At 38.9% G+C, this 24,639-nt stretch overlaps 1 protein-coding gene across 4 annotated transcripts in view; it reads right to left on the bottom strand.

Annotated features, from left to right (window-relative positions):
* PLEKHA8 (pleckstrin homology domain containing A8) overlaps positions 1 to 24,639 on the bottom strand; it is a 75,175-nt gene that overhangs the window by 26,479 nt on the left and 24,057 nt on the right. For 2 of the 4 annotated variants that reach the window (XM_057304150.1, XM_026508611.4), the window contains exons 6-13: positions 24,147 to 24,187; positions 22,278 to 22,435; positions 20,261 to 20,420; positions 19,801 to 19,886; positions 15,559 to 15,617; positions 15,045 to 15,175; positions 14,371 to 14,441; positions 5,088 to 5,149 (exon numbers count right to left, since the gene is read on the bottom strand). In XM_057304150.1, the coding sequence (XP_057160133.1) occupies positions 5,088 to 5,149; positions 14,371 to 14,441; positions 15,045 to 15,175; positions 15,559 to 15,617; positions 19,801 to 19,886; positions 20,261 to 20,420; positions 22,278 to 22,435; positions 24,147 to 24,187 (768 nt within the window). Of the gene's footprint in view, position 1; positions 795 to 5,087; positions 5,150 to 14,370; positions 14,442 to 15,044; positions 15,176 to 15,558; positions 15,618 to 19,800; positions 19,887 to 20,260; positions 20,421 to 22,277; positions 22,436 to 24,146; positions 24,188 to 24,639 lie in introns of those variants that run through there. The other 2 variants (XM_057304149.1, XR_006410473.3) reach the window with 2 other exon arrangements.

Genomic DNA, 24,639 nt, shown 5'->3' with positions numbered 1-24,639 from the left:
AGAACTGCCCGTGAGAATCTGCATCACGTCTCTTGCTGCTGCCCGTCGTCCTCTTATGCACGAGTGCACATGCGCGCACACCCTCACACACATACACAGAGATGAGCAGAACAAAACGGCAGGAACATACCCTTCCAATCCATGCATTCAAACACCAACACAACAAATTTTAAGGCTGGAAGAAGCAAGTATGTCCTTGGGCCATCTTGAGGATCATCGATGCCAACAAATCAGGGAGTGCTGGGAGAAACGAGTTTGAGAAAAGCTCCCTCCTCGTGCACAGTGTGATCCAGACTATTCCCTTTGCATCCTCAGAATCCGCCTGCGTGCATGTTGCTCCCACAGTCTTGTTCCCATGTGGCCAGCCTTCCAGGGCACCTCACTCATTTGTGTCTCATCTCCATGTGGGGTTCTTTGCCTATATCTCTTTCTCCCCCATTGATAATATTTCCTCTGCACCCTTGAATATTTTCGAAAAGGAAAGGGAGCTCACATTTGTTTTTTTGCTTTGTGCACTGATGCTTTAACATATTTTATACCAGTTAATATGGGTAAGAATCTTGTGCAGTTGCTATCCCTGTTTTACAGATGAACATTATATACTAATGAGTGTCAGGGCCAGGGTCTGAATTTAAGAGCCACTCTGTGTGTTTTTCAACCATGTTGCCAAACATACCACTTCCCTGATGGCTCCGGATAGCTTTCTTCCCGTTGTAGGCCAGCTCTTCCCTAAGCTTGCCAAAATCTGCTGTCTGGTATCCACTGGACTGGCTCTGCTGACAGCTCTGGGGACTCTGGAAACTTGAATTAATTACTCTACATTCTTTCTTGAGCTTCCTTATTCTTTAAAAGTCTTTGAGAATCAAGCCACCCCCCCCCCTTTTGCAACTGTAGAGTGACTGGAATGATCACGCAGTGGTTAAAGCACAGGCTTGGGTGAAGGAGACCTAACCTTGAATCTCAAATCTTTCACATGTTAGCTTGAGAAATTTAAGCAAGGTGCTTAATCAACCTCTTAGAACCTCCATTTCCTCATCTGTAGAAGAGGACTGGTATCACTTTCCTTATTTGAAAGATTAATGGAATACGTATGACATATTTAGCCCACTTTCTGACATGTACCAGATACTCAAATGATGGTAGAAGTACATGGGAGAGGGCAGAGAATGAAGGGAAGGCAATTAACTAAAAAATAATGTGAGAAAATCTCCTAGAACAGAAAGATATGAGTCTTCAGACTTAAAGACCTACCCAGTACTCAGCATAATGAATGATAAAGACTAAAAGGAGAATATCATCAAATTTTAGAATGTGGGGAAAAAGATCCTGGAAGCATCCAGAACGGGGTGGGGGCAGTTTATATACAATGGAACAGGAATTAGAATGTCATTCAATTCTACAGTAGTAACAGTGGAAGCTAAAGGACAACACAGGGATGCCTTCAAATTTCTGAGAGAAAATTATTATTAATCTAGAATTCTACACAAACTAAAGCAACACTCTAGAAAAGAAGGGCAGAATAAAGACATTTTCAGGCATGCAGGAACTCAGAAGTTTAGCTCCCTTGTACCATTTTTAGGAAGCTACTAGAAGACAACACTAAAACAAGGGATTAGATCAAGAAATAGGAAGTAACAGAACCAGGGAAGTTAGTGTGAGATGGGGATTCAGCACAGGAAAACTTGTAAAGAAGAGTCCTAGGGCATACCAGTACAACAGGGCTGAACAGCTAATTAAGATTGGCATTGAGTTTAGAAAGTTCTGGAAGTAAGGCACCAAGAAAAAAAAAAAAACACCAACACAGATAACATGATACATCTATGGGTTCAGAATGATGGTGATTTGAGAGATTTGATAATGCAGGGGAAAATAAAAAACTTGTATAAGAAAAAAACCCCCACAGAATTTTGGCTCATCTTCATCATGTTAACTTGTGATATAATTATATTGCGAAGGTGGAAGCAGGGGAAGGGAGGCAGTAATAGTGAGGTCTAAAGAAAGCTAAATTCTAATCATAACAGGAAGTCAACATTAATGACTAAAATTGATGAGGTCAAAAAGAACAGCAACCATTTTTGGGATTATGGAGGTACTGAAAGAAACAGTCACAGTAGTTGAAAGTGCAGCCTCTTTGGAGTGAGTCTGGGAAGGCTTGGACAGAAGGCAGGGACCGCTACTTTTTGTTATAACCTATTTGGACTTTTTGATTAAAAAAAAAATCAAGCCCTCTGAATGTGTATTTAGGTACAATATGTGAAAAGATTCTCGAGAGTGTATTTCTCAAGGTTCCCAGGGGACTGTGATGCAGTCAAGTCTACCTGGGAACCAGTGATTGAACTCAACTGAGGAGGAAACCAAAAACGTCAAATGACAAATGGTTAGGATGCACGCTGGAGGCAGAGCCTGGACCGGGCTTCCGTCCTGTGAATTACACCTGCTTGAAGGTAAAAGTTCACTATTTATTTGGCTGGTAAATGACTCAAATTCCTGGAGTATAAAAGATGTTTCCCTGAGCAACTAAGAGCAGTTAATGACTCTGCCCCCTGCCGATCACTTAGCACACTGGGAAACAGTACACTTTCTACAGTAGGGACGACTTGCAGAATAATAGGAGAGAACCTGGAAGGGCCAATCTAGCTCTTCCGTGGATACGGCTGTTGGCAAACACTCAACGTAATCTATTTTCTTAAAAACCAACAACTATTAAAAATTATTGGTAATAATATCAAGAGCCTTCAGAATGTTCTTCCTCTCTAACTTTGGGTGTATTACCTCACCTCTCGTGTCTCAGGTTTCTTTGTTTATCATAGGGAAAGGAAGAGAACATACTTCGCAATTATGAGATTACTAAGTGTATGTAAAGCACTTAAAACAACAGCTGGTGCACGGTAAGTGCTCAAAATTCTAAGTTCTGATAGTTCTTGGTATTAGACAAAACAATCCCATTTCTAGGAACCTATTTTTAGGGAATAAAAGAGTTTTAGTCAAAAATGCATGTAAACGAATGCTGTTGTATTTTTAACAAAAGACTCAGAAACAGCTTAAACTTCCAACACAGAGGGCTGGCAAATAAATCATGGCACCTCCATACTAGGGAAATATTATACAGTCACTAAAAATAATGATTTTCAAAGACCCTTCTGACATTTAAAAATGGCCATGACAGAATCTGTTAAATGGGGGTAAAATAATAAAAAATTATACTAAAAGCTAACTATCAAAAAATTTACATACACATACAAAGTATACAAAATAATTTTACACATGTAACATGTAGATATAAAAATATAAACACCTATAAAGAGATATATATTTTGATAAATATATAAAATTAAATAGAACAATATTAAAAGAATATGTAAATATATATAAAAATAAAAGCTAAGAAGGTAAAACACAAAAATGTTAAAAGTGGTTATTATGGAATGGTGAGAATATGAACATTTTAATTTTTTCCCTTTCTATTCTTCCATGATTTCTATTTTTTTTTTATGAGTCTAGATTACTATATACTGGGGAAAACACTATGAATTAAGAAGTCCTCTTAGGTACGTTACATTAAATTTTCTGCTACACTTGCGTTCTTGTTGGCAACATCTTTCAGATCATTACTACTCAAGATTAAACTCTGACTTCCCGTACCACAGCAACAACTGCAACAACACATTTATGTTTCTTGCGAATAGGGCAACTCAGTGTTTTTATGCTTTGTCATCTCCCCAGGGGAGCTGGGTTTCAGGCGCCTACAAGCAATCAGTGTTTACTCCGGGAGATCACTGAACGGCCCCCCTGCACTGCCTAATTCTCAGCAGCAGCCTCTCCATCACTGCCTCCACTGCCGGGAGCGGCGATGTGGGGACGCGCACACCTGCCGACAGCAGAGCTGGTTAGACCGAGGCTGTGCCACAGCTTCACTGTGGGACTCGAGTGAACAGTTCTGAACTTATAGAACAGGGAGAGCACATCCTGAGGATTACTTAAGATAACGAATGTGGAGGTACCTCGCACTGGGCCTGGTACGCAAAGGTGTCCATCAGCCACAGGCAGCTATCATGGTGATTACGACACACGTCCTGAAGGGAAGTGGGAGCACTCTGCAGGGCAAGTGCTCGGGCTTCTACTCCAGGGAGTGCTGGGGTATGGAGCTAGTCATCTCCACGCTTTCAAAACACATTTCGTTTCACTAAAACTTATTTCTTCCACTCTAAATTCTTCGCACTTTCTCTACCTACCCCCTAATAAATCACGACCTAAACAGGCAAATAATGTCTCCTAGCCTTTAAATTAGTGAAAGACATGTGCAGGACTATTTCTACCCTAGGACCTTCTACGGAACACTCACATTCTGTGGTGTTTGCTAGTGTACCTCGACAAAGGCTCTGCCTTTTCACAGTTGTACCCAAGGCTGCCCACTCCTCAGATGACGGGAGAATGACAGAGTATGACTGCTGACATAAAGGGGCCACCTACTCCTGCTGTTTTACAAAGCAGGTTTATTGATTTGTGCCCGCACTATGATTCTCGGGGACGTGTTCTTAGGTCAACATGCTGGGAAGGAAGGAGCAGCGGGGTAACAGGAGCCAAAACACCTGAAGACAAACACCTCCAACAATGAAAAAAACTGATTAAGAAGAGGTTTCTAAGAAGCCCTAGCTGCTGGCACACCCAATTTAGTTAATATTCAAAGATAAAATTTGAGCAGCAGAAAAAATCAATTAAAACCTGAGAATTAAAACAGGACTGAATACCATGGGCAGTAGAGGGAGCTATAAGCCCCACAGCACCACTGGTCTCCCATCACCGGTGAATTTTCGGCAGCTTCCTGCCTATCTCTGCACTGATCAGAAAGTCAACCAAAACCTCCACACGGTCACTGGAGCTGGATGGGGAAAACATGCTAACAGTCTTTTCTAGTCTAGACATTCTTTATTGCCAACATTTCCATACAACAAAGACCTACAGACTTAAATAGGCAACACTGTGTTCTTACTCTTGAAAACAAGGCAAACAGAAATGCCACCCACATGAAACAAACAAAACATCTTGCTGTGACCATCAGAACAGTAGAAGGCAGGAGGATTACTTACCGCAAAAACCCCTCGAACCACCCAGCCGTGGTGCTGCCGTAATGTTTTACCATACGCGTTATCTTGAAAAGAAGAAAAACTTCATGAACCACAATTTTACCAGAATCTGATGTGCTCTTTGTAGCACCTCCTTTCTCAAGTACATGGTAGCATGATCCTAATGATATTATGAGCTAACGAGGAAAGTCTTATTACAAGATTATGTGCCCCCAAAGTCTTGAGTAGGGAAAAAGTCTACAGAGATTTTTTTTTTTTAAGAAAAACAGGTAATTCCACTTTTATCTTGTGTAAATGTATCTGAACTTCAGTTTATTACCACAGTGGGAAAAGTCCCACCCATATCAGGAAATAAGGGGAGGGGGATACTGGGAAAAAATACACTAAAAGAATATAAAAATGCAGATCTCTGAATGTTGTGTGATTCTGAGCCAGTCCCTTAGCTGTCCTCTTGGTTTCCCTCTTTGTAACCTGATCGCTGAATCTCTTTTCAATTCTAACATTTTATTTTGGGATGTCAAATGTTTGTCCTAGATGTCCCTATGACCCTGGATATGCAGTATTAAACCGAGAAACCTTTAAAACTACTATGGAAAGAATCGCTTGAAGGTACTAAGCTAGTTATAAAGTACTTGGTGAGACCGATTAATGAAAGTCATTCATATTCTAGACTTTAAAGATACAAACCTATGATTTTTGTGCCAATGTGTTTTTAAAATGAGATTTAAAAACTGGCATATAATAATTTTAATTACCAAAAAATCTCAAGAATAATTGCATTTTATGCAAGGGATATGTTCCCGAAGGCTTTGAACAACACATGCAAAATTCAAAACTGATTTTTCCATAGGAAGAAACGCATTCTCCGGAGGCACAGATCTGTATCACCACTGTGCACTTGTATCAACGCTCCATTTCATTTCTAAGCGGCATTTCCAGTGTTTACAGAGTGCTCATTCCTAAATAATAGTACAGGGTATCACGGGGGTCATCTGACCTTCTTCATCATGCTTTATCACATCTAAACTTTATTCTGGGGGTGCCTGGGTGGCTCAGTTAAGCGTCTGCCTTCGGCTCAGGTCATGATCTCAGGGTCCTGGGATCAAGCCCCACGTTGGGCTCCCTGCTCAGCAGGGAGCCTGCTTCTCCCTCTTGTCTGCCTGCTGCTCCCCTGCTTGTGCTCTCCCCCTCCCCAAATAAATAAAATCTTAAAAAAAACAAAACCAGAAACCTTATTCCAAACTTAAGTATTTTCATGTGCTAGTTTCAGCACCAGTACAAGTGCTGCCACCATTTAATCAATGCTTAAGTGACATTATAATAGGATATAGAAATATTTCAAATTATAACAAGAGCAGATGTTAAGATAACAGAAAAGCAGACATGAGACCCGCAGCCACAAGTTCATGCAGTTAACAACTGTGTGGCTCACAGAATACCGCCAAAGGATGTCAGGGACCTGCATTTTACTGGCCACGTGGCTGTAGCTGAACCACATTTCACAATTCACTCAGGCCCTCTAGCTTTGAAAATGTAATTCTTGTCAACTTTTCTTTTTAAAATTTGGATGAGGCTTTAGCATACCCCACTATCAACTGTACATAATTCAACTTCGCATAAAATACCATTTGTATTTTATATAAAAGAAGACTATACATTTGAAATGTTACAGATTTCTCTGGTTATCTAAGGTTTTAGAAACAGGTGGAAATGCCAGCACCCAATAAGTTCAAGTATGGAGAAGACTCTTACAAACAGCCTGAAGAAGTCAAGATTCAACTGAATTTTTTTCTCAGGAGAACTGTCTGAACAGACTTAGGGTGTGCTCACAGATATAAGTCTTCAACGTAAGCCACCCCTGAAATCTATCTGATTCTCCAAGGGGACAGATGGTATCAGGGACACTGCAGGCGGTTAAGACCTTAGTGAAGAAAGGGTTGCTGGCCCACTAAGTATACAGTGCAGACAGGCAGAAAATAGTAGGCACAGCCTTTGAGGTAAATCAGGAAGACAATCAACTTTCTACCCATCCTTTCCCAGAAGCCATTTGGGCTGGCAGGATACCGTACGGGTCCATGTGTGCTTGCTCCTGAAGTGAATCACAGAGATAAGATAGTGGGAATACTTTATTTCTCGTATCTTAATCCAGGCCAAGTATTAAATGACATTATAAATAAACAGATGGAATTAAATGACATCAAAATCTGCTGGCGGACATCCACAATGGAATGAGGGTCTACTACACACCCCATACTGTGCAAGTCGGGGAGATCCTTGTGTGATTTAAAATCAGTCAGCCCGCTGCCCTCAGGAAGTTCCTGGGCTTATGAGAGCAGCCATTTAACCAAGTGGTATTATGTAAACTGACAATTGCTGGAGTACAGATGTGTATACAATAAAGATGTGCATAGGAATAAAAAGAAGACAGAAACGAACCCAGCCTGCGGACATGTGGACAACGAAGTCTCTAATGCTGGGTAGGGCAGAGAGAAGGGTGGTGGCTGGGGCTGTGGCCAGAAGGACCAAGGAGCTGTGAGAGATAGGGGCATGCTGTGCAAAGGGGAGTAGTTCGCTGGGGCTGAAGATGGCTGGGGCTGGGGCCAAATGGTGAGGACCTTTATATGCCAAGCCAAGGATTCTGAAACTCCCACTGGAGGCCCAGTGGCACTTCTAAAAAATATAACATTTAACTGTTTTTTTCTAATTCCACAAGTAATGCATGCTCATTGTTGAAAATAAGGAAAACACAAAAAGGAGGGAACCAAAGAAATCTATAATCATGCCTCCGAGAGATAACCACGGTGGGCATTCTCGGGGTATATTCTCCTAGAGTTTTTTTCCTACACAGATTGTATTATGATCTTCTAACAGTCATGACTATTCTGATTGGGAACTGTGGTAGGGAAGTAACAAGGTGAGATTTACATTTCTTGATGGTATGGCGCAAATGCAGCTGTCATGGTCCTTCAGTCTTCAGCACAAAAGCGCTCCTGGCTGGACACTCTGCCTGTTTACAAAGGCTCTGGATCCAGTGTTACTTCAACCTCAGGGACTCTATGCTTTTCCTACACGTTGCTATTTAAGTCAACCTTTCAAAAAAGCCCAGACACCCTTCTCCATCCATGCACCTTCTAGGAGAGCAGGAAAATAAGGGTGCTGTGAGTCCCGATAATGTGGGCGGTCTGGTCTAAGGAAGGCGGAGTGCAGCATCTGTGTCCTCCTGCCTGGCCTTCCTAGAGGAGGCAGCTGTTCCTTGCTGGGCCTGTACCTTGCCAGGGAAGAGTCTGCCACGGTGCAAAATGTGGGCCAGCAAGTCTAATAGAAGAAGGAATCGATCAGAGAATTTGGGCTGGGTCCTGACCCAGGTCCAGGAAAACCACACTTAGAATTTAAAACCAGCAAATGAGAGAAAACTCATTAAAGAACACACACACACACACACACACACACACACACACACACACACACACACTTGCCAAAAGTCCTTAGCTGGCTTCTAAGGGCTGCAAATATCCCTGCTACACGAGGCTGCATTAAAATAAAATGCAGTCTAAGCATGACCTATTTTGGTTACCTAGAGAAGATTAGATAATGAAATACATTAATCTTCACCGTAATATCCATTCATTATCATAATGCGTGTTCTATAATCTGGAAGTATTTTTGGCCTCTGAAAGACATAAATGAGCCCCTTCTCCCAGATCTTTGAGATGTGTCAGTTCCTCAGAGCTAAATCCAAATTTCTAAGTAGGAAGTCTTGACAATCACCTTCCCCAATTCTTTTCCTTTTACAAAAGAAGAAACAGAAGACCCTGAGAGATGGTGACTTGGCCAAGGTAAGAAAGCTAAAAACAATGAGAACTTGGGAGTATTCTTGTCCCATTAAACCATTCTAAAAAACTAATGTTTACTCTTTGTGAAAGAAAATAACAAAAATGAAAAATATCCCTTTTCCAGCAAGAATTAGAACCTTATACTGTTTATGGAAACAAAATAAATATGATTTCTTTACTGGTAACTCAGAAATGTGCTGAGGTATGTACGTATGTATGTATGTATTAAAAGATTTTATGTTTAAGTAGTCTCTACACCCAATGTGGGGCTTGAACCTACAACCCTGAGATCAAGAGTTGCACACTCCACTGACTGAGCCAGCCAGGCACCCCAGAAATTTGCTGAGGTATTTAGAGACTGATTATGCTTAAACCTGTTACAGCATGTGAGAGAGAACAACTTTTCCATTACTGTTGGTAGGTAACTGTTCTGTCCAGGAACTGCATATATGACAGTGTTTCTCTATTGTCATCTGTAACTGGTAAGACTTTGTCAAGTTACTTTGGGATGTAGAGAAGACAAAGGAGAAATGCAAATCTAAGTTTTAAGAGAGAGCTTCAGAAGTAGATAAGCAGAGCTGGGAAAGGTAGACTCAATCATTCACTGAGTTTAGGAGATCATAATCACCTCAGCTCTGTAATGAACTATGCAGTCAGTCCTTGGCAAAAATTAGGAACCAGAAGAGGTTTGAGAGTGAATAAATCTGAAAAATAATACTGAGTGAAAAATAATGTATATAACGTGACACCAAGTATATGAGTTTAAAATATGCAGTACAACCCTAGATACTATTTAAAGATATATAGAGTAAAAGTATGAAAACATGGATTACATAATAATAAATAGCAAATTCAGGATGAAGATCTTCTCTGGATAATGGAAGGAATAACGGGGCCAAGGGGTGGTACATGGGTGCAGTATTGAACTGTTTTATGTATTTGGTCAAGTGGTAAATATTTGTTAAATGCCTGAAATATCTATAATAAAACAAAAAAATAAACAACAAAAAAACTGAGCTAACTAGGAAAGTACTGAATTCTTTAATAATGACTAAGCTTCAGGCAAAATGAATTGTATCAAAAGCTAAATCAATAACCAATGGACAGAAGTGAAACAAGTACCCAGAGATACTCTTTGTTAACTTTATGCATTATCAAGACAAAAACATGTATTATAAGCCAAGGCGGCCATTCAAGAAATGCACATGCTGGGAGCAGTTTGGGAGAGGGCTTGACTTGATTCCTCTTCCACAGTATTTTCAGAATAACTAGTCAAGTTATGATTTGATTGAAAGTATCAAGTCATGAGTTCTGACTTTAGCTCTCTCACAGAGCCCTCCTTGTCCGGGAAAGCCTTTTATATTAAATACATAACTGAGCATCTTACTACAAATTTTCCCATTCTGTGCTAAAGATCTTGGTTGGGTGAGCGTGTACCTGACATTCATGGAATCATTCTGAGGTGAGGGATGCGGCAATATGCTGTCCCGCTGAGGGGACAGTGCAGAGTGTGTAACACTTAGCATAATGGTGCATAAAATGCCAGGGCAACTTTTCTGCCTTCTACTTACAAGGAGGCTTTCCAAAAGCTCTTTTTGGAAAAGAGAGTGGAGGGGCTCAGCTATACGGGAGACCATTCAACGTACCTGCCTGTGGACCTAACTCTTCCCTTAGAATGAACTCTAGAGAATGCCATAGGACATTGAAGGGTTCACAGCAGCTCTTGATATGAGCCCACCTAGAACTGTCCACTCTGACCATCATGATAGGAAATCCAAGTGATGGTTCAAATGCAAAAGGGAGCAGTATAAAGCCTAAGGCCTCTTTCCAGATCCTGGGAACTCATTCTAGGTCACAGAACTTCAGCAATACAATGACTATACATATATTCTCCAGAGAGTTAATAGATGTCAAGGTTTCCATTGTGTCATTTAGGATTTTTTAAATATCACCTCTCATTTTCAAGGCCACTAAGATTATGTAAGTTTTATGAACATTTACCTCAAAACCTTTCTTAAGCAGTGTTCTTAAATTTGGGAGTGCCAGTCAAGGTTTATCCTTAGTTTACCCCTATTATCTTACTGTTTCTAAGTTAGGAAAAATTTTATTACTGGAGAACTAGCTAATTACCATGAAAAGGAGGCAAAATTAACTGATGCTATGGCACTGATTTCAGTGCTTTTATTTCATTTTATTCATTAATCACTCAGAAGCAATCAAAATTCCCAAATAATCAAAATGTAGCCTAGTGACAGGTTGGCTTCAATATCCTAGCTCTACTGAGTGGGTCCCAAACTTTGACATGGATTAGAATCACCTGAAGGACTTGTTAACATGGATTGCTGTGACCCATCCCCAGGGAGTTTTTATCAGCAGGTGCTGGGTAGGGCCTGGCAGCCTCCATTGCTAGTAAGTTTGCAGGTAATGAAGATGCTCCCCTTGTACCATTTTGAGAACCACTGTTTTAGATTTGAGACCTCTGGGAAGGTATTTATCCTCTCTAGACCTCAGTTTACTCACTGTCAAAAAAGAGTATTTGGAAGATTAAATGAAATGTTTCTCAAGAACCTAGTGTCATTCCTACACTGGGTGCTCTATAAACAGTAGCTGCTATTACAATAATTCAAATTCAATTTTAGAACTTAAAACATGCAAGCTAATTTGCCTATATAAATATAGGCATAAACCCTTTCTTTTATCTACATTCCTAAACTCCCTCATTTCAGACAAGTTATCAGTTCTACTTATAAAGGCTATGATTTCAAAATGAGAAGAGAAGCTTTGAGCCAGAGAAATCCGCGTCAAGGAGCCTATGGGTTCTAAGTAGTTAATGTGTAAGCACTTCTTATAAAGCTGTATTTGTTTGCACAGAGCTTGTTGTGTCTACAACTGGAGGGGACGGTGGGTGGTTAGAACTTCTCTTCACACTGAACAGCGGCAGCAAACTAGGGACCCCGACAAGCAAAACTAGGATTTAAATCATGAAAACTTCTGAAATAATCCTGCATATCAGGATGAAAATCTCAAGTTTACAGCCCTCGCTTCCCTCCCATTGAAAACAGTGCTGAAGGGGGAGAGAGGAAAGGAAGAGCTGAGACTGATGGCACTTATTCGGATTTTGAAGCAGTATTTCGCCTTCTAGTCTCCTCTCTCTTCAGGAAGGTCCAGACTCCAAATCAAGGACACAGAAAGCAAAAAAAAAAAAAAAGACAGAATGGGGGCAGAGGTACGGCAGAAAGGGGATATCCTCAACTTCCTCCCGCCCTCCAGGGGCCAAGCTTTTCTTTTTCCCTGAGTGTTCAAGAAGCAGCTGGGGTCTATCCTGCCCCCACACCAGTGGAGGGGCGAATGAGGTCAGCAGTCGCCTGCTCCGTCACACAGACAGCCATAGCAAAGCAAGAGCATCGTGTGATGGCTGGAGCCTAGCAGGCACACTGCTGAATTCCATAGCTTCTGGACTTCCTGCAGTAGAGGAGTCTTCCTCCCTGTGGGAAATTTCCACGCTAAGAAGTGTGTATGGAGAGAAATTTCTGGCTTGGCACCAGAGCTTTGTAAACTTCTCATTTCTGATTTGGGACAGATAAGCCCCATTTTCTGAAAAGTTATCAACTTCTTATGTCATGATGATGAAAACATAAACAAGAGAAGTTAACCTCTACTAAGTATTTATTATGTACCACTTTACTGATCTTTTTATGTGCATGAACCTATTTAATCTTTACAACAACGGTTTTAGGGAAATGGTATCATCATTCCCATTTTATAGATGAGGAAACCGGGAAACAGAAAGGGTAAGTAAATTGCCTAATGACACAATGTTATCAAGTGGTGGAATCCAGAGAGCCCATGATCTTCATCAGTCCACAAGTCATAAAGTTCCATGATGCTGATTAGGGGGCATGAATAGTTACAGTGAAAATACTTTTAGTACTGAAATCAGGACACGTGGGGAGAACACAAAAGACTGTCCTAGAAATTCATGAGAATTTCACGAGAAGCCCAAAAAATACAGGTAGCCCAGGGATGGTGGAGAAGACATTTTGTGGGAGAAATGAAGACTTTTTTTTTTTTTTTTAAGATTCTATTTATTTATTTGACAGAGAGAGAGGGAGCACATGAAAACATAAGCAGGCAAGCAGGCGGGGCGGCAGGCAGAGGGAGAGGGAGAAGAAGGCTCCCCTCTAGGCAGAGAGTCTGATGTGGGGCTCAATCCTAGGACCTTGGGATCATGACCTGAGCTGAAGGCAGACACTTACCCGACTGAGCCACCCAGGTGCCCCGAAATGAGGAGTTTTGACACTCACTCCAAAGTGACTCTGGTTCAGATCTTTTGTGCCCTTAGCATGTATTTTAATCTCTCTGAATTTTGGCTACTTAACCTGCATAAATGGATTGATGTAAGGATTAGGTTGTCTAAATTCTTATAGAGTGTTACAGAAAAAAGTTTTTATTGTTTCACAGAATATCAGCAAGTTGCTAGATAGGAAGGCCTGAGAAAGTTACATGGGGCAGAATCCCTCAGGATTCATGGCCTAGAGGGAAGATTAACAGAAGGAAGAGCTCACTTCTGATAGCAAGGAAATGCTGCAGTGAATACTTCCACAACAGAAGCATCTAATTCATTCACTTCATTATTTATAATCATGGCTACTTAGAGCTTGACCATGTGCTTCTCTACATCACAATAATATAGGGCTTCAAAGTAATATGGAATTTCAATATCCACTCCCCTGCCCCCAAGCCTCAAGGCCCACGCTGGGAGAATTTCTCTTAGGTGAAGAGTGAGAGTTCAGCCACTCTGTCAAGAGCACTTACGAGGATGCTCCCAAGTTAATGTTTTCCAAAACTGATTTGATAGATCCACCTATCTACCCACCCACCCAGTGTTTACTAAGTACCTTACAAGGTTCCAGCCCCTGCATTATAAGATGCTGGAGATACAGGATGACCTTTGACCAAGGCCTTCATCCTGGTCTCAGCTCTACCACTACAAACACGAGGCATCTGAGGAGTACAAGATGATGACAATGATGACCTACCCTTTGTCTCACTCCAGAGCAAATTCCCAGGGTTCCCCAAACCCTCCCTGTTATGGTCTCTAAAACTAGCTTCTCTTGGGATACTGATTTTGGAGAACTGCACTGTATTTGAAGATTAATTTAGGAAGAACTCACTTCTTAAAAATATCAGGCTTTCCTATTAAGAGATGGCTCTCCATTAATTTAGCTCTTCTTTAAGATATACTGATTTTTAATAAGTTAGATCTACATTACGAAGTCACCATCTCATGTTTTTCTAACAGAGAATGTAGGAAACAAACAATCATGAACTAGAAAAGAAACAAAATCAACTCTGGAGAAGCAGAAATTTCCCCCTATACCCTGTCTCCTCCTCTAGGGGTCTCCATTCCACATCCTATTCAATGGAACGATCAAAGCATAAAGGATACCTACTCAAGGCTGTCTGGATATCCTTTTCTCCATTTTTCACTTCTGTCAAAAATCCCTTCAAAAATTTGAGACCTCTAAAACAAAAAAGAGGAAGAAATATTATTTTCAAAGTTTACTTATACTGAATGGGTATAAAGAAATGGCAGACATCAGTGTCTTATATAGCAACAAACAGGTCAAATCACATGGCAGTCCTTTCTGACTTTCTTCCCTGTCATTTCCTTTTAGTTTACTCTAGGCCCTTCTCATCTGATCTACCTAAACAGTGGTTTCCAAAAAGTGGTCCAAGGACCAGTGGGAACTTTTTGGAAATGCTGTTTCTGGGCCCCCACTCCAGACTTACTGAGTCAGAAAGTCTGAGTCTGGAGTGGGGCAATCTGTGTTCTGAAGAAAGCCCCTCAGGTGATTTGGATGCTACTGGTTTGTGATCCACTGACTTAAAGAGAACCAGTCAACTCTACCATCCTTTAAGATTCCTATCTTATATATACTGTTAATATTACCACTGTTCATCAGAAGGGAGGAAAAAAAAGAGTTGGTGTTCTGTTCATCAGGCCTTCTAGAAAAGGCTACTGGGTTAGCTCCTCCACTCAGAAGTAGTCTTTGCATAACACTTTTTGCTGGTAGCATTTCAGCTGAGTCGGATTTCAACTGCTGCCCCATCCCAGCTGCCTCACCTCTTCAGCCACAAGAGGGCTTCTGTAGCTGAGTTCCTAACCTGGGCTACATCGGCCTCCACTTCATGCAGCACTATCTTCTGGAGGGTGGTGAACTCTTCCTTGTTGGTTATATACTTCTGGTTTACTTTCTGCAGGAAAAGCAGGGAAACAATCTAACTTAAAAATGCTAAAGCTATCAAGTAAATCAGTATAGTACTGAGACTGATAAGCTTGTCAAGCAGGTCTTTAGGAAATCAAAATAAATTAAGCCTCTATTATCTTCTTTTTTACATTTTCAAGGTAATGTGTTCTTGTTTGAGCACTTTTATGAGGCTTAAGCTAAAATTAAATAGTCTCAAGGCTTTAAAATACTGTTTTTAAAGTATTTTTTTCTGCCTCAGAACCTTTCTCACAGCTGGCCTATACTTTTCATTTTGGGTATAAAACTCAACAATCACGTGTTTGGAAAGAGATTTCATGCACTACTCCCTCCACATATATGGTCTCCATAGAGACATGCTAGTATATTCACCTTAATATTTCCAACAAGATCCATTTTAACAGGAGCAAACACCGTAGGGCCAAGTTTGTCTAGAAGAAAAGATTGAAAACATCTTTGAAAAAGCAATTTTCTTAAGTGGCCAATATTTTTATAGTAACAAAAAATTTAGCATGTTTTTCTCCCCAAAACTTTTATTTTTTGTTTTTAAATCATTTTCCAAACATAAGTTTCAAAGGCTTCTAAGACAGTCATCACAAAATACATACTAGATTTCAAAGACTCAGTATCAAAAAAAGAATACAAAATATCTCATTAACGATTCCTTTATATTGATTACATATTGAAATAATATGTTGGATATACTAGGTTATATAAAATATATTATTGAAATTAGTTTAAAAAATAGTTTTATGTTTTGTTTTACTATTTAATGTGTCTGCTAGAAAATGTAAAATCATATATACGGTTCAAATATTTCTGTGGGACAAGAACAACTAAACAAATACCAAATGGGTATAGCTAAAAAGCCAGAAGAGAAAAAATAATGGAATTCTAAAAAATACTTGATTGGGAAAAAAAAGGGGAGTGGAGACAGGAACAAATATGGGTAGCTAACAAGCTAAAACAGGAAATAAAATAGAGTAAAAAATAATTGATTAATTGGCTAGAATTTAAGAAAGAAATAAAAAAGGAACAAAGAACAGATAGGACAAATAGAAGATAAACAGTAAGATGGTAGAAACAAACAGCAAGATAATAGATATAAATTCATTCAAACAATGTAATGTATTATATTAACAAAACTACAGGAAAAAACCCACAATTTCAATAAATGCTGAAAATGTATTTTATAAAATTAACTCATTCATGATTATAAAAAACTACTCAAACACAAAAGTCAGTTGTATCCGTATGTTACCAACAAACAATTGGAAAAATACTCTTTACAATAGCATCAAGAATCATAAAATTTTAAAATGTATTCCTAACAAAAAATGTGTAAGACCTCTAATGTGGGAAACAAAGGCAGAAGAAAAATTATTCATTTCCTTACTACCTAGAGCCCACTGACAAATCCTTGAAACAAGGCGGAGTGACATTCCTCTAGGGACTCAACTGCCTCAATGTTAATACTTTGCTAAGGGCAAAAGGCAATCCTAGCCGGAACCACCCCCCTCCCCAGGATCCTGTAAGTCTACTTTAACATATAAAAATTCCTTTGGAAACTTCCTTTATCTCTAACCCCCAAGAAGCGTGTTGGTAATCATCCCCCAAGCATATTGCCCACCGATACACATCTGAAGGGTCTCATGACTAAGGTTTTATTAGACGGTAATAAATGACCTTTTCCCGACAACAGCTAGAACCTTTCTCACAGCTGGACTATACTTTTCATCTTGAGTGTAAAACTCAACAATTACGTGTTTCTGAATGAGATTTCATGCACTGAAAGGTCCTGGAATTCTTGCTTCCAAAATTCCTTAGACACTTAAGCTATCCCTAACCCCCTTCCAACTTGAAAGTCTATAATGGGCCACTCCTCATGACCCCAGGGCAGCTCTTTCTGCCCACTGGTTCGGTCCCTGTGCTTTAATAAAACCACCTTTTTGCACCAAAGACCTCTCAAGAATTCTTTCTTGGCCGTCGGCTTCGAACCCTAACATCTTCCTACTTCAACCTCTACACTAAAAACTATACAAAACATTGTGAAAATAAAGAAGACCTAAATAAACGGAGAGATATAGCATGCTCCAGGATTAGAAGACTAAAAATTGTTTAAGATGTAAACTTCCTCTTAATTGGTTTACTGATTCAATAAAATCTTAATCAAAATCCCAATAGGTTTTTAAATAGAAATTGGAAAACTAAAGTTTATATGGACCTATGAAGGACCTACAATTGCCAAAATCTTGAAAAAGAACAACAAAATTGGAAGACTTACATTACCTGATTTCAAGCTTTATTATAAAGGCACAGTAATTAAGACAATAAAGTATTAGCATAAAAAAATTTAACAGACCACTGGGACAGAAGACAGAGTGCAGAAACAGACCCACACCTAAAAGGTCCACTGATTTTCAACAAAGCTGCCAAAATAATATAAAAGGGAAAATAATTTTTTTTCAAGAAATGGTCTTTGAACAGCCAGATATCATAAGGAAAAAAAAAAATCTCAACCCTTACCTTACATCATATACAAAAACTAATTCCAAGATGTATAAATGTAAACATAAAATCAAGAACAAAGGGAATAGAGAACACATGAGAATATCTTCATGATCTTGGGTGTAAACAAAGATTTCTTAGGACACCAAAAGTACTAACTTTTATAAAAGAAAGAAAATAGATAAATTGGATTTCATGCAAATGAAAAACAGCTCTTCAAAGACATCAAGAAAAGAAAGCCATAGTTGGGGGAAAATATTCATAATGCATATAATGGAATGCTTTTGAGAATATATAGTGAATGCTTACAACTCAATACAAAGAACATTAACCAACTTTTAAAAATGGATTAAAGATTTGAAAAGACTTCACAATGAAGGAGATAGCAATGGCCAATAATTATATAAAAAAGCGCTCAACATCATTAGTCATCGGGGAAGTGTAGAGGACAAGGGCACCCCAAGGTGGGCCACTTGAACAAGAAGATTATTTTGAGTTAAAAGCAATCAAAACCCAGCAGATTCAGGAAAAATTCTTTGACTTCCCCATGACTGCTTAATTTACTTTGGAAAGGAAAGCCTGTCCCAGGAAGAGTGCAATTAACAGATTCCTCTTTACTTAAGAAACTTATGTGCATAACAGGGCAGCCTTGGTTTTCCAACCATCTCCTCTCATCTTCCTACTAATGGTTTTCCTCCCCTTTATATCCCCACCCCCAAGCCCCTATCCCTTTCCTTAGGTCAGGATGTCATATAAGCCTCATGTTCCCTGTCTTTGGAATTTCATGTCGGTGTGGATTCTCCATGGGTATGGAATTAAATCTGATTTTCTCATGTTATTCTGTCTCATATCAATTTGATTCTTGGTCCAGCCAGAAGGACCTTGAGGGCAGAGTAAATTTCTTCCTCCCCAACACAAGTTAAAGCCATAATAATACCACTAAACGTTTACTCAGAGGAATAGTCAGACCAAAAACCTCAATACCACCAAGTATTAGTGAAGATGTGAAGCAACCAGAATACTCATACATTGCTGTTGGAACTGTATGACTGTGTAATCACTTTTTATAAAGTTAAACAGATGAACCCAATGAATTGGCAATTCTACTCTCAGGTATTTACTCATGATATGAAAAAATAAGCCCACAGACACAAATATATTCAGGGCAATTTCATTTATAATAGCCCCAAATAAGAAACTACCCAAATGTCCACCCATCAATAGAAGAATGAATAAAACTGTATATTCATTTAGTAGAATACTATTCAGCAATAAAAAGAATGAACTACTGATACATGCAACAACGAGGATGAAGACATTATACTGAGAGAAAAACACCATATGCAAAAGAGTAGATAGTATGATTCTCTTATATGAGACTTTAGAAAAGGCAAAACTAATCTATGGTGACAGAAATCAGTAAAATAGTTGCCTTGGGCTGGGTGATATTTGCAGGCTGACTAGTACAGGGAACATTCTGGGGTGATGAAAACATTTTACATCTTGATAGGGATATGGATTACATAGGGGTGCATATGTTTGTCAAAACTTACTGAATTCTTAAGTTCTATGTAAGTTATATCTCAATTTCAAAAAAAGATATGTAAAATTTTTAAAAATGAATTCAAAAAAGATGCACAGCTAAATAGGTCATAAAACAAATTTCAACACATTAGTGATGCCTAGTTCTACTGACTCTATATAAAAAGTAAATGCAATTTGAACTTAAATTTATACATATATATTTTTAAATCTTTGAAAAAAATGTTTTAACTGGTAAAATTTTTTCATTATACCATTGCATTTGGAGGTCTGTCCCTCAACTACTTTCATTCTTGCTTTTAAGTATGATTTCCCGAAAAAAAATTTCCCTTTTTCCTTACACTACTCTGTGGTCAATACTTAATCATAGGTAGGCATAAAAAGGAAATATGCAACCATGCTCAAGGTCATATAGTTTTAACTATATGTGGCTGGTGATTTGGAGAGGTAGCCAAGGAGAGTCATTTAACTGTACATATGGTTCAGGATATTTCTACTACAAAATAACAACAGTGAGACAGATTCTAGAGACTAATGTATTTAAGACAAATGCAGTAACCTTACCTAATACTGGAACCACAGCATAACATGACGCCAAGAATGCTTCTGTAGGAATGCCACTGTCTTCCAGAAGTTCAATGTCACTGAAGCTAAACAATTTGGTGATACAGAAGGGGAAAGATGGAAAGTACAACATTAACATTCTCTGCAGCTGAGGTAGTCATGAAAACAGTTGCCCCTCTGTAGAGCAAGTCATTTGGCCTGATTTCAGTGATTGTTCTATTATAATATGGTCCAATAAAATCATTTTCCAAAGATAATCTACCAAAGCAAGCTAAAATGTGTTCAGAGTATAGTCTGATAATCCAGTTCCCCACTGTTTCAGAAAGGTAAAGCAGATACCTGGTGTACCATATCCTCTGTTCTGTTAGAATATGCTATCACCTGGAAGGAACACCATGACTGATTTTCCAGAAGGGAAGCTGGTATTCAACTGTCACTTATTATAGAAAGTATAGAATACCTGGTATTCATGGTACTAAAGAAAGTTGGGATGATTTCTTGGCCTTCTTCCCAGTGGGGTTCCGGAGAGCTACTTGAGGAGTTTGATGCAGGCTGTGCTAAGCTGCTGTCATGATTTCCTGGGTTGTCCTCTCCTTCTTCCTTCATAATCTCACCTTGGACTGCACACAGAAAATACCTATTACTAAACTATTATTTATATATTATAAAAATTAATATATATTCATTGTTGAATATTTCTAAAACACAGAAAAGTTTACAGAAATAAAAATCAGTGAAATACTATATAGACACACATATACACATAAAAACAAAATTGGGTTTAAATTAAATATGTAGGTTTGTATCCTGCTTGTTTTCACTCAACAGTTTATCAGGAATATTCTCATTACCATTCAATACTCTTTAAAATGTGATTTTAATGACCATGTAATACTGCATCAAGCTCATATGGAGGGCACTTAGGGGTTTCTAAAATTTTAATGTTATCAATACAGTCGATCCTCATTATTAGTGTAGTCTGTATTTGCGAATTTGCCTTCTCATGATAGTTTATTTGTAATCCTAAAATCAACTCTTGTGGCATGTTTGCAGTGATTTCTAAACATGTGTAGATGATGAAAAATTTGAGTTGCCTGTGGGCTAAGGTCAAACAAGGTAACAATCTGCCTTCTTGCTTCGGTTCTTATACTATACACAAGTGTGTTTATGTAAGGTCATGCTTTGTGCATTTTGTTATTGATTTTACTGTTTACAGGTGCCTCCAAATGCAGTGCTGTCTGCTGTTCCTAAGAAGACTGTGATGCGCCTTATGGAGAAAATACATGTGTCAGGTAAGCTTCACTCAGGCACGAGATATTGTACTGCTGGCTGTGGGATCAATGTTAATGAATCAACATTACATACTAAATAAGGTGTCTTTAAACAGAAACACACATAAAACAAGTCTATATACTGATCAGTCAACCAAAATGTGAACAGAGGTTTGTAGGAATCAAACTGTATTTCCCCTAGAAGCTATGGTTCAGCATTTGCTAATTCAGTGTCTGCAGTAACTTTATGGAACACAACTTTATAGAACACAACCATGAATAATGAGAATCAATTGTAATGTCATAAAGAATATCTCTGTCCACAGATATTCCCTGAGACACAGAGACACAGAGATTCCCTGGAGACAAATTTTTAGAAGTAAAATTATTGGTCAAATAACAGTACTGTTTCCACAAAAATTCTCCTATCTTTATTATTTACTCGAGGGATAAGACTTCAGTGATTCAGTGGATTGCTTGCCTCAGATTAACAGCTACGAAATGCAGCTTCTTTTCCCCCAACTAATCTGGAAAAAACAGGGTCTCTTATTTCAGGGGAGATGAGCAAGAGATTTGTTTAAAATTTTATTTTCAAAATACTTATTAAACACTTAGAACACAAAAGCTCTAATACGGTTGTCTTGGACTGATCTGAAACTGGTTCTAGTGGTTAGAGCCAATGGAATTAGCAAATTTGAAAGGGCGGCATTTTCAACTACAAGCTGTTACCTGAGATGTGGGACTCAGGCTTGACGGACACAGAGAAGTCTGGGTGAAAATCTCTGGCCTCACCGGAAACCAGGAGGAGAGCAACCTGAACTGCCACACTTTTACACCGTTAAGTCTGACATCATAGTTTAAGTTCAAAGGATCTTGAAACTTAGAGTAGAAGGCCAGTGAAGTACTCATATTTTCTACAAAGTCAGCACAGACATCTGCTGCTCACAGCAGCCCACAGACATCACAGATAAGAACAATGAGTGGGAAAAATCCTCTTCATTCTGCCTTTTCAGCGCTGGGTCGGATGGGATGGCACAATGTGGTCAAGTGACCTGTGTCATCAAGCTAACATCTGCCTCAGGAGCTACTAGTATACTGTCTTGAGGCCAAGCCCTATCAAGTGTCACATGATGAATAAACAATCAAACTCCCAAGATCAATGGTTTGGGCTCAACAGTTTGCTTCAGACTTTATTTTTGTTTTTACCTGTTATATTATCATCTGTATTTTCTTCACTTGATATGCTGCAATCTACCTCTGCAGGTTTCAAATATAAGGAGCTCTTACTTTTCATTAGGATTTCTTCATCAGCATTTATTTCCATGTGTAAAGATCCATTTTCACAACTGTTTAGCTCCATTTGCCTGAAAATTTTTTATAAGGGGAAAAGCCAAAAAGTCCAATTATTTGGTCTTAAATAGACTGCCTAGGTACATCTTATTCTGAGAAAGGAGGGAGGGGTTCACAAGCACCATCTCCTTTTAACAGTGATTAAAAACCCCAGTACTGTTGAATCAGCCAAACCTCTCAGCTTCCTGCCTCTTAGACAGGTATCTGCCCGTGATGGGAGCAGGCAGGTCTCCAAACTGAGGTTCTGAAATCAAAAAGCCATTCCCGGCTTCTCATGGACCCTCAGGTGACTCAGACTTCCTGCTCCCCACCAGCAACAGGAAATAGTCATTGACAGCTCTTTGGTTTTCAACCAGCTTTCTACACATAAACATTTAACACTTTTCTCACTTTCCTCAGCTTCTCCCTGGGAAGTTTTTCTCTCTTCAGCTCTCAAAATCACTGGCCACTCCTCCTATGTTTGCCTGTCAGTTAACTATCTAGAAGCTACATGCTGTGGTCAGGGGAGAATACTTCCTGCAAAGTATGTCTGACAGAAAAAACCCAGGAGGACACAGGATACTTCCTGAGGATCTGTTTCTCTTCGGGGTACCAGAAAAGTCTACTTAACACGCAAGTGGAACAGCTAATTCTGTTAAAGGGACAACCATAACATCTTATTATAAGTGATTAGACCCAACCGAATTAGAACAAAAATATTTTCTCCTAATAAAAACAATGGGAAAGGGCCCAAGCTATATGGTGACTGCAGGAAAAGCATTTGTTTTCTAAAGAAATGCCATATTTCAACTTAGCAATTAAAACTGTAGGTGTTTATTAAGGAAACGTCATGAGAAAAAAGTCTACAATTTTTTCTAGTAGAAATATTTAGAACAAGATAAAAATGGTAAACAAATTGGAACAATCCCTGTACTACAGCAAACAATAGTATACAAAGAGATGAAATGTTAAAAAATTTGAAAGGACAAATATATGGAGTATGTCAAAATACGGGAATGCTTATATTAAATAATAACTAAAGACAGACCCCAAATAATAGGAACACAACGATGTAAATGTGCACTTTTTTCTAAAATTGAAGGAGCAATTAGAGGAAGAAATAGTTTAGATTTTGATATTAAGTTTTTTTTTTTAACCTGTAAGGCTACCTAACATTTTTATTTTTATATAAAACAAAATAGTACTATCTTTTCTGGATAAAAGCACATTTAAGTCAATGCCTGACTCCTCCACAAGAGAGGAGGTTCCAACCCTCAGCGATTAAAAGCTACTACATGTGGTGGGTATGTCCATCCATACCTGAGGGAAAATGTAAACATCTTTACAGGTAGTCTGTGCTGAGTGAAAGGTCTGCACTGCTTCAAGCTCACCCCAAAGAGGAAAATCAGATACTGTTTCCTTCTGGTATTATCTCAAATCATGATCAAAATAGTCTTATTTTTGGGGGGGCGCCTGGGTGACGCAGTCGTTAAAGCGTCTGCCTTCGGCTCAGGGCGTGATCCCAGCGTTCTGGGATCGAGCCCCACATCAGGCTTCTCTGCTAGGAGCCTGCTTCTTCCTCTCTCGCTCCCTCTGTTTGTGTTCCCTCTCTCGCTGGCTGGCTGTTTCCCTCTGTCAAATAAATGAATAAAATCTTAAAAAAAAAAAAAGTCTTATTTTTTTTAAACAAACCATAAAAAATTATTTATTTCTAGAAAGAAGGAAAATCCAAAAGAGTTACTGTACCTTTCCAATGAATTGTGAATCGGTATAATAGGATGTTTCATCTTTAAAAGAAGCAAAAAAAACTTCAAGTCAAACTTCAAGCTTCATGTTAAACTTCCAACAGAGCACATTTAAAGTTTCATCACATATAAAAGTCGTAAATATGACCATAACACAACTGCCCCACTCAACAGGAACAATTTTAGACCCTCCCAAAAGAAGGGAGTCATTGATCTCAATCAGTCCTTTGTATTTTTTCAAATAAGTGTACCCACATTTCTAAGGAAAAGGAAGATGGCTCTTTTGAAGGATCTTATTATCATAGCCAAACCATTGGTGGTCGGCTTTCTCATAATTTTAGTTATGTTCACTAAAGATTATGATGCAGCATTGTTTCAAACACCAGAAGTATAAAGATAAACAGTATAGAGGTTCCTCCCCTTAAGGTAATTTCAATAAAGAGTAACCTTAAAACATGGGTATGCAGAGAAGAGGAGCTCCTAGACCAACTTAG

The sequence above is a fragment of the Ursus arctos genome, unplaced genomic scaffold (assembly GCF_023065955.2).
Source record: "Ursus arctos isolate Adak ecotype North America unplaced genomic scaffold, UrsArc2.0 scaffold_3, whole genome shotgun sequence".
Lineage (NCBI taxonomy): Eukaryota > Metazoa > Chordata > Mammalia > Carnivora > Ursidae > Ursus > Ursus arctos.
Note: the sequence above shows the minus strand (reverse complement) of the source record. Positions and strands in the feature narration are given on the sequence as shown.